General features: G+C 37.9%; 3 protein-coding genes across 3 annotated transcripts in view; 1 reads left to right on the forward strand and 2 right to left on the reverse strand.

The window, feature by feature from the left end:
* Window positions 1-16,978, reverse strand: part of LOC146635172 (neural cell adhesion molecule L1-like) — a 640,298-nt gene that overhangs the window by 436,480 nt on the left and 186,840 nt on the right. The gene's annotated exons all lie outside the window — the stretch shown is intronic.
* On the reverse strand, window positions 1,467-5,267 carry LOC146635198 (heat shock 70 kDa protein 12A-like). The gene is made up of 4 exons (XM_085349835.1): window positions 4,986-5,267; window positions 3,759-3,983; window positions 3,512-3,683; window positions 1,467-2,542 (listed from the first exon to the last, which is right to left on the reverse strand). The coding sequence occupies exons 1-4, from the start codon at window positions 5,265-5,267 to the stop codon at window positions 1,467-1,469; spliced, it is 1,755 nt and encodes a 584-aa protein (XP_085205961.1).
* Window positions 5,431-16,177, forward strand: LOC146635199 (uncharacterized). Its single transcript, XM_085349836.1, has 11 exons — window positions 5,431-5,453; window positions 5,696-5,731; window positions 7,732-7,767; window positions 8,742-8,821; window positions 9,653-9,671; window positions 9,978-10,025; window positions 14,431-14,478; window positions 14,579-14,759; window positions 14,853-14,951; window positions 15,631-15,708; window positions 15,902-16,177. The coding sequence occupies exons 1-11, from the start codon at window positions 5,431-5,433 to the stop codon at window positions 16,175-16,177; spliced, it is 924 nt and encodes a 307-aa protein (XP_085205962.1).

A 16,978-nucleotide genomic window follows, 5' to 3' on the forward strand; every position in this document is an offset into this window, starting at 1 on the left:
GTTATTATTAGGTATTAGCAATGAGCACTGATAGCAGTAACTGTGACCTTCCAAGGGGGAAAACATTTTCACACTTATTAGGGAAGAAAAAACATCAACATTTTTTCCCCCAGATTGGATAAATGTAACTTTTTATGTCCCAATTATCATTCAAATTAAAGTAATAGAAGTAATTCTTCAAAATAACTTCTCAATAACATTATTTAAATTTTGTTCTATGTAATTTTGGTTAAATTATTTAAGAATTGTTGACTCACTGGGTAGATTGTAAAACATATATACAGGAACCATACGCTAATAAAAATATTAAAAATTATACATTTTGAAGGATTTAAAATAAGCAAATTCTTTGGACTTTAAGGTACAGTTTAGCATTTTTATGAAGAAAAGAAAAAGAGAAATCAAAATTCCAGGTGTGTCAAGGTGGATTGAATTATACACAAGTTTTATTTATACAGTTTGATGTCTTGGGGAAGTCTGTGTCTGCTTTAAATGGCTGTAAGAATGATCTGTACTTTTTTAATGGTAATAATTGAATGGTAATAAAGCAAAAATGCTTCCAGACTTTACGACCTTCATCACTCACTGGTGAATACACAGAACTATACACAAGTGTGTAAGGACACCAGCACCAAACTCATGTTTTCTTAGTTTAACTTCCCTGTATTTGATTCTCTAAATTTTGGGAGCAATATCAATTTAGTTATCTGGTATCAACTAACTCTGGTCGATATAATGTTTTAACTGTGAGACCTGCATGATTTTAGTTTCATCCTCTCAGGCTAACATAAATAAATATCCAAAACACAACATTATGTGGGAGATGTGTTCTGACTAAATTATCTTCATTGTATTAATAATACATTAATAAACATAAATTATCTGAACTCCTGTAAACTTTGGCATAAAACATCATTGTATGAGTAAAATGTAAATGGAAAGAAAAGCGTCTGGACTTCTCTAAGTTTCAAGAAGCTTCTTCAGATCTAGAGTCAAATGGTGGAGAGTCCCAGATTTAAACCCTATGGGAGTGTCCCCCCAAGAGGGACATGGACCCCCTATTGTTTATTACCAAAGGCCATAACCACCCTTAACTCACACATGCACTGATAAAGACCATTTTTTTCCCATTTCCCTCTATAAATCACTAACATGCAACACCAAGCTCGATGAGCAAGAATGCAGAACTGTGCATCCCCCCCCCCCCCCCCCCCCCCCCCCCCCTCCCTACACACACACACACTTGTTGGCTGTAAGAATGATCTGTACATTTTTAATGGTAATAATACAAAAATGCTTTAATAAACTTCAGTGTAACTGCACACAGGTTCTCATTAGATCTCATAAGAAGAAAGATGTTTTCACTGCTTGTGTGATACAGAAAAGAAACTGCTAGAGTACCTATTATAGCTTAAGGACAGCAGTGACTCTAACATCAATATATTTATTTGTTTGTCTATAATGTTTCATGAATTCACTTCTGCCACGTGGTTTCTGAATGATCTCATTGATTTAGCCATGAAGTCGAGCTCAGTTTTAACGGTTGAACCTGAATCTACGTCTATGGCTATGACCGTCATTTCTGTGGCACCAAACTTGATTTGTAGTTTGATTTCACGATTCATGCCGCGTGCTGTGTCAGGTGACTCAAGAATAATAGAACCAATGTTCTCTACTCCCCACTCATCCACATACATTAGACCTTGGATATTTCTCTCTGTGCGATAAAATGCAAAAGTAACCGCTGTCTGATCTCTTTCTATTGGAGTGCAGCTGTACTCACTGGTTTTATCCCAGCCCACTTCCTCATTTTCCTTCACCAGTACACAGAAAATACCATCACACCACTCGCCCTCTTTATTTGTGTATCTCTTGTCTGCTCTATGCTTGGATGCATCAAACCTAAGAGACAAAGAAACCCCGTAAGTAAAGGCACTTATTCGAGATGCCACCAATGCTGGGTTTCTTCCAAACATCACAGCTCCTTTCATGATTGCTTCTTGAGGATGAGAAGGACACAGAACTTTACACTGATCACTAAACTGATTGGTAATATGCTGACGCAGAATCAGGCTTTGAGCGTAGCCCCCCAATAACAGAATGTACTTAATGGTGAAACCTTTCTTCAGGATTTCTCTGAGACTCTTTGTGATGCCATTCAGACTCTCAGCAAAGAAAGATCGTACTTTCTCTTTTGAGATTTTGATGGATCCTTGATTCCAGGAAACACCTCTCACTGATTCAAAAAACTTTTCCATTTTCTGCTTTTTTTTTGCCATTTCACCCAGGTTATATGGGCAGCTGATCTCCACATCATCATCATTCTCTTTTAAAACTGATATTTCATACATCATCTTCTGCAGCTCTCCTGGATGCTCTTTTTCATATTCATCCCACAAACTATCACTGAAGATTTCTCTGAGGAACTCTTTGAATTTTTTATCCACAGTTTGTCCCCCCAGATCATTTCCTGAGGCCTTGTGCAGCTCCTTTAGGGCTCCTCCCTCCAGGACTTCATGAACAGTGATGTCAATGGTTCCACCTGCAACACATAGACAGTAATTAAAAATAATTAAAAGTGACAAGTGATAGCATCTTTACAAATTATTCTCTCCTCCACCCTCCTAATGCAGAGTTTGGGGCCTTTATCACTCACTGGTGAATACACAGAACTATACACAAGTGTGTATAGTTCTGTGTTCTCAAGCCGCATACAATGATAAAGAGTTGATACAAATATATTTTAACAGTATAACAGTGGAAACACACTAATCTTTAAACCTGGAGCTCCTCTGTTTATTCACTGTACATCAGTCTAGAAACCCATAACACATGAAACTGTATATCTCAAAAAGTTGATTCTGTTCATCTGGACGTAGCGGTTTCAGTGGGAGAAACGTTTCATCACTCATCCAAGTGACTTCTTCAGTCTCAGCTGACTGCAGGTTTCCCCAGTCTTATAAACATTACATTTGCCTCGAGTTCAATGGACCCCCTAATGATCCTCTACCTAATCACATGAGCCACACACACACACACACACACACACACACACACACACACACACACACACACACACACACACACACACACACACACACACACACACATTTGCACTGATCAGGAGATGCTCTGTAGGCTATCTCATTGTATATCTGTATAGTGAAAATAAAGGCATTCTATTCTATTCTACCTAATCACATGAGCCAAGGCATGAAAATGGGTGTGGGTTACAATCAGCCAGGGTTTCGGGTGAGCTTATTGTGGAACCTAACCCCACCCTATCGTGTGATTTCCTGAGGTCAGATGGCCCAGGTTGTGAGTGGGCGTTAAGGCATCTGGAAAGGGATGTCAAAACTGGATTATAGCTGGCAGACAGTTGGTGTCGTAAACCACCACCGCTGTTCAACGATGGTCGCTCACAGTGGACATAAATGGCTTCTTTCACTCCTCTTTCAAACCATAAAAACATAAAAAGTAAGAAAAACTGCACAATGAAAACATAGAGTACCTCCACAGTCCACCACAATGTATTGTGTTCCTGAAGCCTGTTCGAATGTGACTCTACTGTTATTTTCTGTTTCAAAACCATCAGCTGGCAGCTTCTTACACCAGACTGAGGCTGCCTCTGGTTCCAGTGCAATGACCAGTCTGTCTTCCTTTCCTGCAGTCACAATTCCTGCCTATAAATCAAAGGTAAATAAATTATTTTTCACTTTAAAACAGCTGTACAGTACATCTGTTTATTGTCGTTTTACCTGCGTCGCAGCTTCTCTCATGAACTGTTTTGCTGAAGGATCCCAGATGGCAGGTACAGTCACCACCCAGGTGAAGTCAGAGGCTATGAACTGCTTCCCACCAGCATTTTCTGAGATGAATTTCAGAGCGTCCTCCTTCAGGTATCTCAGAGCTTCTGTGAACACCTTCAGTGCCTTCATTGACCGTCCATTTGCAGCTTCAATTGTCACATCACTGTTAAGCTTCTATGATGGCAGACTGGATATTAGTTAATAGGTTTGTAATGAAGTGGGTTTTGATAATCAATTCATCGATTAAAATCAATTCTTACTTGGATAACGTGATATCGATTCATTAAATTCCCGAATCGATTTTTAATATAAATGCATTTTGCCCAAAACGTCAGAATCTCAGGTTAAACTTCACAAAACCATTTCGACAACCACACAAAGAGCGGATCTGTCGACGCATTAGAGTCAGTGACCGACGGCACGTACACCGTATGCCGTCAGGACTGAAAGCCGACAGCTCACAGATCCTGATGCGTCAGTGGGAACGCGCTCTGCATTTACGCCTTTTTTGCATCTTTCTGAGCTGCAGGTTTTGTCTGTCCCAACAAAATTCACTGAACCAGCAGCAAAAGAAGATCCAAACTACGCTTTGCATTTCGCTTTACATAACCATCGTCATGAATTCGTTCTTACTTTTGCTATTTTGCTTCCACCACGATAAAATCTGACTTCATGCAGAGCTCTCTCTCTCTCAGTGCACTTAAAGAACAGTTTCCCGTGTAAAAATCTCTGTTTTCTGCATTATTCTGCTTATTACCCACCAGTCTACCATTGTTTACAGCGCTGTTATTTTACTTACTTCCGACAAGAAAGACTCATTTCTGCTGTTCAATACTGAACAAATTTAAACTTTTTAAAATTATGGAAAATTGCAAAATGCTTAGCTGTGTCTCTAATAAAACCTCTGTAACTTTGCTCTGCTTGAATTCAGCAGCATCCGTTAATGTTTATATGTTGATCATTCATGGTTTTCTTCCGTTTGTTTTTTCTGTTGCAGAATTGTTTTAAGGTTATCTACTATAAAACACACACACACACACACACACACACACACACACACACACACACACACACACACACACACACACACACACATACATACATACATATATAAAGAGAGAGATAGAGAGAAAGAGAGATATCAGAATATTGATATAATCAGATCGTTACACTTACTTTGCCATAGAGGGACATCTTGAAGCATTCAAAGAAGAATTTATTTTTGGCTTCATCACCTCGTGTTCTAAAATAAGCTGACTGGGCTTCATAACCAAAGCTGAGAAATTTTCCATGCTCATCAAAAAGGATGCAGGTCGGAGTCTTTGGGGTCCTCAGTGAAACCTGTTGACCCCAGTATTTTAAACGAGGTTCTGTTTCTGCTTCTCTTTTTGTCAGACTGAAAGCATATCCACTGTACGCAGTGCCAAAGTCTATCGCTATGATGTATGAGTTATCCATTGTGGAAACAGTGCTGAAGAGCAGCAGTTACAGAGTATTTACGAACAAACCAGGGGGCGGACCTCACTGAACTCCACCCCCTGGTCTGTGGAGTTCAGTGTAACAGTCGTACTTGTGTCAGACTGGAAAAAGACTTTCACTAAACAAGACAGGAGACACCACGATGAGTAAACAAAAGAACAGCAGGTAAATACATTATATCAACCTTTATCATCTGTATAAACTGGCAGATTTAAAGGTTACACTATTTAAAACTATTTAAACGTGAAAATGTCTAAATGCAATTTGAAGTTTTGTATAACAGTTTTCCTTAGTCTGAAATGATATGACAGAGTATGAAGTGCGCAGATAAGGTTTAGTATTTTTCCTCTCTGGATATCTGCCTAAATATCTGTGATAGCAGTGTTTCCTCTTTACCTTCAAATTAGAGATTGTAATCAAGCAGCAGCTCCACAGGAGCTGAGGTAAGGATTTGCTCTTTTTTTAATATCATTTGATGTTTCTGATCAGAAATGTTTTAAATTGCTTCATTTACATGGTTTTCACAGCTGAGCACAGGATAGACTGCACGAATTATGCTCTATGCTGCTATATGATCTTCATATCATAAGATCATTTTAGAAAAGCTCAATAAACATTAAAACTCTGAAATGAATTCTTCAAAATTGTTGTGTGTATTGTGAATAACTTTTCTAAAATGGTTTTAAACAGTTTGGCAGAGATGGGAAAAAACTGAAGTTTCTCATTTCTTCTTTTTATTTGATCCTTTTTTTTAATCTGTTCACCAAGACTTTTGCTTTACATGCTGTATATTTGTCTCACAGTATGGTGGTGAAACATCAAAGTCTGCTGTACAAACTCACATAATTACACTCATATTGTTAAAGTATTTTAAACAGTGAAATTTTAGTCTTTTGCAGACTGGTATGCTTGATAATACATATGCTTAATTACACTAAATACATGAATTTTCTCTCACAGGTCTGTGAAACGTCTAGATGAGGAACTGAATTCAGTCATACAGAGGTACTGTTGGCATATTCTGGTGAAACATTAAAGTCTACTGTGTAAACTCACATAATTATACTAACATTGTTAAAGTATTATTTTAAACAGTGAAATTTTAGTCTTTTGCAGAGTGGTATGATTGATAATACGCATCAACTGAAAACCAGCTGAGATTAATTTTTCAAAATATTTTTTCCCAGTTTCAGTGAGTAAAAATCTCTCAAAAGCAGTCAAAAAATCAGCACTGAACACTGGACCTATGTTATTGATCATCAGCAAGTGTGAGCATATCTATAACCTCAATAAGGGAGGTTTTAGCAGTTTGTTCGTCTTGAAATTTAGGTTTCTCTAACCCACACCTGCCGCCTGCAATGACCTGAGCACAGAGTAGCCTGCCGAGCCACCTCCTGGTCAAGGCTCTTAGTGGAAACTGTCCGTAGCTCAGTGGACTGAAATAGGTGAAATTTGGACAAGGCCTTCAGCAGGATTGCTGGATTGAGCCAGATGACCACCCTGAGCATGGAGTTCACTAATCCTCCAGCAGCTCAAAAGAAGGGTGCCATAGAACATGTCCAGGTCTAAGGGGGGAGCCAGGGGCCCTGGCATGCAAATTTTAAGTTGCTGGCTGCCCTTTGGTGCCAGGAGATTAAAGTGGCCCCACTAAATGCTGAGTGTCCAACGCAAACTTCCTTAATTGCCTGATCACCACCATGCCATGTAGGTTCACCGCCTCCATCTGGGACTGAAGGAACTGCAGGATGTGAGAGTGCAAGACAAGGCACCAGCAAATATTATCACTGCAGCTTCTGAGCTTGGGTCAGAAGCTGCAGTGATACAAACGTAAACGGACACACAATGCCTCGACATATGCTACCACACAAAGCGCAAGTGGTCAACGATCGCTGGTTTTACTTCTGTACAGCCATTTTATATGTACGCTTTTGGGCATGGATGGGCTAGCTGGAGTGTCTTAAAGAAATATTCATGTGTCATAACCAAGGGGTGGGGAATCATTACATATGGAGAGGTAATGTAAATATACCAGAGAACATAACAATCTTCCTAGGAGTGGGCGTTTTACCAAATTCATTGCAAACCCAGGAACTCTACAGGCCTCAGTGAGCAGGTTAAAGGTTAATAATAATGACATCACAATTAGAAAAAAACTGCTCAAGCACGGCTGTTTGGGAGGGTTGTGAGAGAAATCTTCTTCCATATAAAAGAACATAGCTAAATGGTTTAGGCTTGCAAAGCTGGGGGTGAACAAAGCATAAGACTTCTGGCTGATAAAGTGACACATCACTGCAGGTTACTGCTGCTAAAGTATGTTCTACAAGATGCTGAATCAGGTGGTGGACTTGTACACAAAACTGTAGATACAGATGTATTTCTAATCATGGAGCTGAGTGAATATATTGCATATTGTGAATAACCTCTATATTATGTTTTTAAACAGTTTGGCTGAGATGGGAAAAAAACTTCATCAGGCAAAGTAAACATTTTTTTTTTTTTTTTTTTGCCTGTCCCATTTGGTTCTTTAGACATCAGAATTGTTGTCTGAAGACCAACAAGGATACCAAATGGATTTATTTTGCCAAATGGATCATCATGGCATTGCCGTATTGGTCCATTTGATCGATCTTTGTTTTTATTATTTATTTTATTTTATTTTCAGATGTTACAGACGGGACAGACATGAGTGAGGGATAGGAAAGGGAGAAAGAAAGAGGAAGGAAAGGAAAAACAGAAGGGGAGAGGGACAGTGAGAAAGGGGGAAAAAATCTCCTGGATCACCTGTTGAGAGAGAAAGAATAGAAAACAAGCAAAAACAAAACAAAACAAAGCAACACAAACAAAACACCATCGCATTAATCTAGCTAAGTGTAAACAGCAGTAAATACTAAATATTGAATGTTGTTGTGCAGCACGCAGGACAGACAGCGCACAATGTGTTTTGAAGTAGCAGCCAAGAAAGGTGTAATTTAAGTCTACGAACAGTGAACACCCAAAACATTTTTTTCTCATCTTTCTCATCTCTTGGGGCGATCGTGGCTCAAGAGTTGGGCGTTCGCCTTGTAATCGGAAGTTTGCCGGTTCGAGCCCCGGCTTGGACAGTCTCAGTCGTTGTGTCCTTGGGCAAGACACTTCACCCGTTGCCTACTGGTGGTGGTCAGAGGGCCCGGTGGCGCCAGTGTTCGGCAGCCTCGCCTCTGTCAGTGCGCCCCAGGGTGGCTGTGGCTACAATGTAGCTTGCCATCACCAGTGTGTGAATGTGTGTGTGAATGGGTGGATGACTGGATATGTAAAGTGCTTTGGGGTCCTTAGGGACTAGTAAAGCGCTATATAAATACAGGCCATTTACCATTTCATAAAAGTCTGAAGTTTCTCATTTCTTCTTTTTATTTCATTTTTTTTTAATCTGTTCACCAAGAATTTTGCTTTACATGCTGTATATTTGTCTCACAGTATGGTGGTGAACCATCAAAAGGAGGAACTGAATTTAGTCATAGAGAGGTACTGTTCGATTAATCTGGTGAAACATCAAAGTCTGCTGTACAAACTCAAATAATTACACCTACATTGTTAAAGTATTTTAAACAGTAGCATTTTAGTCTTTTGCAAACTGGTATGCTTGATAATACATATGCTTAATTACACTAAATACATGAATTTTCTCTCACAGGTCTGTGAAACGTCTAGAGGAGGAACTGAATCCAGTCATACAGAGGTACTGTTGGCATATTCTGGTGAAACATCAAAGTCTACTGTACAAACCCACATAATTATACTAACATTGTTAAAGTATTATTTTAAACAGTGAAATTTTAGTCTTTTGCAGAGTGGTATGATTGATAATATGCATCAACTGAAAACCGGCTGAGATTAATTTTTCAAAATATTTTTTCCCAGTTTCAGTGAGTAAAAATCTCTCAAAAGCAGTCAAAAGAATCCTATGCAACACTGGTCCAGTGCAGGACACTGGTCCAGTGTTGCATACCTTCAGCAGGATTGAGACAGATGACCACCCTTATCCCTGTAAATCAACTGAGCATGGAGTTCACTGGAGTTCATGGAGTTCCTCCAGTGGCTCAAAAGAAGGATGCCAAAGGGTGCCATGGAACAGATCAACAACTTCATAATAGCTTAATAACAGTGATTTACAATATCAAACAAAACAGATTTATTTTGTTTAAAGAAATAAATGTAGAATTTAAACTGTTAATGTTGTTTTCTATATGTATGGTATTATTTTAAAAAAAAAAATGATTGATCTGATATTGTTCACAGAATCTGCGTTTAACGATGAATGTATGATCTGATGCGTTTTAACAGATGCATTTGTTTGTTTTTAAATAGTTTGGGTGAAATGGAAGAAGTGACCCTCAAAAAACCAGGGTAATTAGATTTCTGCAATTTTTATGGACACTCATGAACCAGTATTTCTATCCACTGTCGCTCAATATACACGTCCATGATTATTTAAATCATTCTGTTCCTAATATTAGTTCATTTTAGACTTGAATTTTTATCCTCAAAATTTTTTTAAATTAATTGTTAAATTTCTTCCAAAAAGGCACATACCATTTTTACACACTACTATTTTATTAACAGATTGGTTTTAAAAAATAACATTAAAAGGGGATGAAAATTGAAATTGAACCTGTATCGGAATAACTTCTTCTTTTTTTTATGTTTTAACAGTTTGGCTGAAATGGAAACGTTTTACAAACAGAAAATCCAAGAAGAAAGGTAAACACATTTTAATACATAAAAGACTTAAAAATGTTTCAAATCCACATTCAGGCTGTGCTTGTTATGGTCCTGGGTCATTGACCCGGTGTTTTGTGTTATTTGTGCCTCCCTTATGTTTGCTCTCTATGTTTCTTAGTTGCTCTGTCTCCCCTGTCAGCTGTATCACCTATTTAAGTCTGCATCTCAGTGTTACGTTTCCTGTTTTACTTTGAAGTTCTGTGTCCTACGTGAATGTATTGAGTTTTTCTTCCCTTTGGTCTCACCATGTCTGATTTCTCCCAGCTGTGCTTCTGTGTCTCATTCCCCTCGTTATTCCCCAGTGTATTTAAGCCCTGTGTTTCTCTGAGTCAGTGTTATGTCTTCTCTCATGTGTCTGTGTCTCTTGGTGAATATTCCCATATGGAAAAGAAATAGTAAAACCTTATATGACTTAACTCATGAAAGTGGCCACTTTCTCATTACTTTCATATATTGTTTTAGTAAGTATCCAAAACATACAAGTTTCATTATAGAATTTTTCAAGGGATCTTATATGGGCAGAAATCTGTGCCATCAGAAACTGAATTTGAATAAGTTCAATTTGAATTTGAATTGCTCAGATTGAATCTGAATTGTAACTTGAATAAATACTTTTGAAAACTGAATTTGAATTAGTCTAATTTGAAATTGAATTTATGGTTTGAAAATAATCATCACTATATTGAAATTGAATTTTATATTTTGAAAATGAATTGATTTGCTTTGAAACTGCATTTTATCCTTTAAAAATTCAGCTCTCGAAAAATTTCAGTTTCACTTCTCACCATTCAGTTTCAGTTCCAAAATTCAGTTTTTTGGAACTTACATCCGGTTCCGGTTCAAGCGCAGATTAACAGAACTACGTTTTACTAGCGGACCGAAAGTGTTACTGACGGGAATCTACAGCGTCTTGAGCTGAATTAAGACTTCAGAAGTCATTCGTCATGTCGGATGACCAGCGAATAAACTCTCAGGTTGGTAATAAATGTATTACATGTATAAGAACAAGCATCATGTTAACAAATGATAGCCGTAAGGTAACTTTTATGCTTATTGTAGCTAAAAACGCTAATTTAGCGTAGTTTGCCCTGAATTCAGCTTTTACAAACAAATATGATCGACTGTTTCTAGTAGAATTCCAAAGTTGTCATCTTGTACCCTCTCAGAGTAGCCCCTCTGTATCCTTGCAGAGACCCCTACAGTAGGGAAACATGCAAAACGGTGCCCAAACCTTTGTGTTTTAGCTTTATTTATGTCTTACACAGCATCCCAACTCTTTAGCTAACTTAATAACTTTAGCTAAAGTGAATAGTTAGTCTAATATATTAGTGCAGCATTACTGGATCACCTCTGTTTGAAGTGATATAATATGATATACAACTATCACTGTGTTTAACTACCAGAATAATTCTTAGGGTACTGAGTGCGTGCTTAATTAGATTTTTTTTAAAGCATACTGCTCCATTACTATGTTTGACAGGCTGAAGTTGTCGGGTCACCTCCTAAATCGACCATCTTTTACAGGTGTTTTGTGCCAGAAATGGAGTGTCCACTGAAGACTGAAGATACTGAATCTCTACGCCTTGCCATTGATCCCTATTGTGCCTTCATCTAGACAAGAGACATTAACTTAACCACTCTCATATGCTCTGTACCTACATCACCTTCCCTGACAGTTGTAGCTTGGCTCATCTGAGGGTGAAATTATAAGAATGTGTTATTTTGCAAAGTGCTCTCTAGGGTTCCTAAATAAAATATGGCATTGAGGTCATTTCTTTTGAATTAATCCATTCTTCTGAAATATAAGAACCTCTCCTGGTTTTAATGGCACTTTGGATTTCCTTACTTTCTGTTCCACTTCCAAACCCAAATAGATGCTGACAAGCTGACACAGTAACATGGAAGAGGGAAAGACGTTGGAAAGGACTACTACAAATAAACCTAATGCCTAACAATGAAAAATGTAAAATAAGAACAATGATAATACTAAAGATAAAAGATGAAGTAACAAGTTTTTAGTTTATTCCAAATGATCATCCAGATGTCTGTGACATGTGATGACAAACACCATAATGGAAGGCCTTAGTCATCACATGCTTAAACTCATCATATATTTTTGCATATGCTGAACAGGCAGTCAGACATGCTGTACCTGTGGGGTAGAAAACTGCATGAACACCATACGGCAGGGGTCTCAAACTCCAGTCCTCGAGGGCATGGAACAGTTGCATGACACTGGCCTTTGAGGACTGGAGTTTGAGACCCCTGTCATAAGGAATATGACAGGTGTGGTTGAACTGCATGAAGACTCTGAAGTTTCTCTTCTCTTCTGGCAGGACAGGAATGTGGCCTTGTCCTGTGAGCCACTGTAAGGATGTACTTAGAGTAGAACTGGACTGTCACCGGCCTCAGGCTCTTCACCCTTTTCAAAGACAAAGCAGTCATTTAGATAAAATATTAGATATTGTTTACCTGTAAATGCACAAAGTAAATTTTGAAATGTTATTATTGTCAAGAGTGAACAAGCACTGATAGTGTAATCTACAGCTGTGGCCAAACGTTTAGAGAATGAGAAGTGTTGTTTGCTTATTTACAAAGTTTGCTGTTTCAGTGATAGTTGTATATCATATTATATCACTTCAAACAGAGGTGATCCAGTAATGCTGCACTAATGATTTAGACTAACTATTCACTTTAGCTAAAGTTATTAAGTTAGCTAAAGAGTTGGGATGCTGTGTAAGACATAAATAAAGCTAAAATACAAAGGTTTGGGCACCGTTTTGCATGTTTCCCTACTGTAGGGGTCTCTGCAAGCATACAGAGGGGGTACTCTGAGAGGGTACAAGATGACAACTTTGGAATTCTACTAGAAACAGTCGATCATATTTGTTTGTCAAAGCTGAATTCAGGGCAAACTACGCTAAATTTTTAGCTAGCAGCTACAATAAGCATAAAAGTTACCTTGCGGCTATCATTTGTTAACATGACGCTTGTTCTTATACATGTAATACATTTATTACCAACCTGAGAGTTTATCCGCTGGTCATTCGACATGACGAATGACTTCTGAAGTCTTAATTCAGCTCAAGATGCTGTAGATTCCCGTCAGTAACACTTTCGGTCCGCTAGTAAAACGTAGTTCTATTAATCTGAGCTTGAACCGGAACCGGATGTAAGTTCCAAAAAACTGAATTTTGGAACTGAAATTGAATTGTAGAATTGAAACTGAATGGTGAGAAGTGAAACTGAAATTATTCGAGAGCTGAATTTTTAAAGGATAAAATGCAGTTTCAAAGCAAATCAATTCATTTTCAAAATATAAAATTCAATTTCAATTTAGTGATGATCATTTTCAAACCATAAATTCAATTTCAAATTAGACTAAATCTAATTCAGTTTTCAAAAGCATTTATTCAAGTTACAATTCAGATTCAATCTGAGCAATTCAAATTCAAATTGAACTTATTCAAATTCAGTTTCTGATGGCACAGATTTCTGCCCATAATCTTATATCTGTTTTTACTCTTGTATGCTTTTCATACAAGTTTCACACAAGACAGATACAAACTTTATAAGATTTATATATATATTGATATTTTCCATGTGGGTTAGTTTATATTTTTCAGTTTACTTTGATCCTGTATCATTTCCATGTGTCGGCAATAAAGCTGCATTTTGAGCTTTTCCCGTGTGTTATGAGTTCTCCATTTTGGGTCATCTTCCTGCCTGTACACAGCCAAATCATGACAGTAGTGACAGCCCACTTTTATAATTTGATTAATTTTTTTATTTATTATTTTATTAATAGAAACATGTGTGTCCTCACAGCGACCTTCATAATATTTTGGAACAGAGATACATTTTTTCCTTTTTCTACCCTGTACTCAAGATTAAAAAATATATGTAATTTAGAAACTGACATGCAATAATAAAAGTGCAGATTGCAGACTTTTTAGGTATTAGCTGTTTAAATTTTGCAGAAATTACAGAAGTATTTTATACCTTAATGTTAGAGCACGCCAATGTGTCAAACACAGCGATGATATTTATATCAAGGTATTCATGTTCATAACTTTTAATTAAATGACTACTTGTTGTCTTTAAATGTGATTTTCTCAGTTTTCATTTTTAAGGAACTCCTCTGTTGGTGTGGCTGTATGCTTGTGAACACAGAATTAGTTTGGTGGATGTATTATTATTTTTAGATTCAACTAAAAATAAGAATACTAACTCCGAAGGTCATGAAAAATTATTAATTTACAATTTTTCCAGATAATAAAGAAAATTGAAATCACTCACGAAACAAAAAATATCTTATTTATAGTCATGTGAACTGTGGAGCACAGAAACAAATCATTTATTTGTACCAAACACTATTCCACAGATCTGCACATGAAAAAACTAAAGAAGAGTATAAATCATTCAAAGACAGGTAATGTACAGAAACATGGATTTAACAGTGCTCTGTATGATGGTGCAGACATCACCACCTTTTTTTTTCCATGTTCAACATTATCTATTATTATTATCAGAATGGCAGGGGAGGTTGATCTTACACTAAAGACGGGGAACTCTGAAAACATGAACAACCCAGTGAATGAAACCAGACTGAAAGAGATGTATAAAGAGCTGAGGAAGGACTGGGCTAGAATCAAGCCTGAAATGAAGCAGGCCGCTCAGAGCGACGCAGAGCAAATCAAAGTTGGCATTCAGGTACATTATACAGTCTAACGAGGTGAGATCAGAGTGTAGTGTGAACTTTTTTTCATGTATAAAAAATATTTTCATTCCCTCTGATGATTATAGCGCAACTTTCAATATGGGGCAAAGCGAATAGAGCAGAAGAAGAAAGAGATAGAGTCAGTATTTAACCTTAATGCGGACAGCACTGAAGCATCTCAGAAGGTACTAATGTGTTTTGGATGTGTTAAACATGATCTCTAAAGCTATGTCCATACGTACATGGGTATATTCGAAAACACAGATTTTTCTATGCGTTTGCACCTTTCGTCCACATGTATACGGCGTTTTCAGTCACTGAAAACTGAGATTTTTAAAAACTTATTTTTTTGGGAAAATCAATTTTTGCTTTTACATGTGGATGAAAACTGAAAAAACGCTGCATCAAAGATGTGCGCCTTTTTTGACATCACACTGTGCACCACGTTATCGTTTCGGTGAAAAGAATTTCTACAATGGCGGACTTACACAAAATACTCTTACTGTTAATTTTGCAGTGTTTAAATGCTTACTTATACACACAAATATATAATGAATATACACACAAAGTTACTTTCCCTCCACACATAGGACTCAGTTCTGCTTCTATGCGCCATCTTTGTTTACTCTTTCCCACCGAGGCTTCTAGACTTCGATTGGCCAAAACACAGTTAGGAATATATCACCACCTGTTGTTTTGGCATGTTCCTGGCAGTGTTTTCCTTCATTTTGGGCATTTACGTGTGGACGTTTTTTTTTTTTTAAAAAACGAAAATCTCCGTTTTCAAAAATACCCGTGTGCGTGTGGATGTAGCCTGAAGCTTCTGTGATAAAGATCAATGACAGGTTTCATTATTTGTTTCAGGTTCATGAATACACAAAGTTAACCATTCAGAACCTTCAGCTTGCTGTTTACTACAGTTTCAAAGGCACTGCTGCTCAGGTTTGTTGGAGTTACCGATACAACATTACACACATTGTATATACACAACGCTGTGCATTTGTGGGACAGGAATCAATCACAAGATGTTAAATTGTGTGTTTAATAAGAAACAGTAACTTAAACAGGACATTGGTTTTTTTTGGACTGAATGTTGTTTGTAGCCATGTAAACTTGAATAATTTCTCAATGGCAGGGGTTCCACGGACAGGAAGGTGAAACTCATAGCTTCAATAAGCTTACCCAGAAGTGCAGCTGGCTGAGCAGCTTATTGGTGCTGAACAATCCCCCTCTTCAGCCTGACTGGAAAAATCATGATCCAGGGCAAGATGCTTGGAACGTTTTCCCACAAGAGATCACAGCTGAATCTGCCACATCACTCTGCCAGGACCCCTCTGAAAATGTTGTTGGATATAGTTTGACATCCCAGCATCCAGACGTGAACCAGAGTGAAGATAATATGATGACGTGAGTTCCAACCAAGGTATGGAAAAATTCATTGGGTCCAAGAGGTAAAACCTTACTAAGACATCACCCCACCCTACTGAGTTGTTGGGGTTAGTAGAGGTTAAAACAGCTGGGTAGGGATCTCAAGACTGCACTGTCGGTGATAGGTGGTGTTTTAAGTCACCACCTGTGTTCATCCCTGAACAGAGTAAAGGTCTACAGAATCTCACCACTGTGAGGAACCTTGGACTCATTTTTGACCAGGATATGTCCCTCAATGTACGCTCCTATTAAACAAATATGTAGGACTGCTTCCTTCCATTTGAGCAATATCTCTAAAATTAGAAATATCATGTCTCAGAGTGACCTTTAGCTAGTTATGCTACAATAGTTGTAGGCTGCTGGGGATTCCCGTGATGTATTGAGTATTTCTTCTTCAGTCACCTTCCTCACTCACTATGTGTTAATAGACCTCTCTGCATTGAATCATACTTATTATTAATCTCTGGCTCTCTTCCACAGCATGTCTTTTATCATGTCTTCATTCTCTTACCACAACCGGTCGCTGAAGATGGCCGCCCCTCCCTGAGTCTGGTTCTGCCTGAGGTTTCTTTTTTCCCTTCCCACTTCTCCCAAAGTGCTTGCTATATGGGACGTATGATTGTTGGGTTTTTCTTTGTATGTATTATTGTAGGGTCTACCTTACAATATAAGGCAAATGCTGTTGTGATTTGACGCAGTATAAATAAAACTGAATTGAACATGAACACCTGTCCCCCTCTGTTGACACGGCCCCATGAGCTCCCTGCACCACCTCGCCACTGCA

Source organism: Diplotaxodon limnothrissa, linkage group LG3 (genome assembly GCF_057381915.1).
Source record: "Diplotaxodon limnothrissa isolate DT_005_m linkage group LG3, D_limnothrissa_male_GT1.1, whole genome shotgun sequence".
Lineage (NCBI taxonomy): Eukaryota > Metazoa > Chordata > Actinopteri > Cichliformes > Cichlidae > Diplotaxodon > Diplotaxodon limnothrissa.

Excerpts from the sequence above, each read along its gene's own strand:
- LOC146635198 (XM_085349835.1), bottom strand. The coding sequence starts at position 5,267 with ATGGATAACTCATACATCATAGCGATAGACTTTGGCACTGCGTACAGT. Across the intron at positions 3,984-4,985 it reads AGATGTCCCTCTATGGCAAA|AAGCTTAACAGTGATGTGAC; the intron begins GTAAGTGTAACG and ends CTGCCATCATAG. Across the intron at positions 3,684-3,758 it reads TGAGAGAAGCTGCGACGCAG|GCAGGAATTGTGACTGCAGG; the intron begins GTAAAACGACAA and ends TTTGATTTATAG.
- LOC146635199 (XM_085349836.1), top strand. The coding sequence starts at position 5,431 with ATGAGTAAACAAAAGAACAGCAG. Across the intron at positions 5,732-7,731 it reads GCAGCTCCACAGGAGCTGAG|TTTGGCTGAGATGGGAAAAA; the intron begins GTAAGGATTTGC and ends GTTTTTAAACAG. Across the intron at positions 14,952-15,630 it reads GCACTGAAGCATCTCAGAAG|GTTCATGAATACACAAAGTT; the intron begins GTACTAATGTGT and ends TATTTGTTTCAG.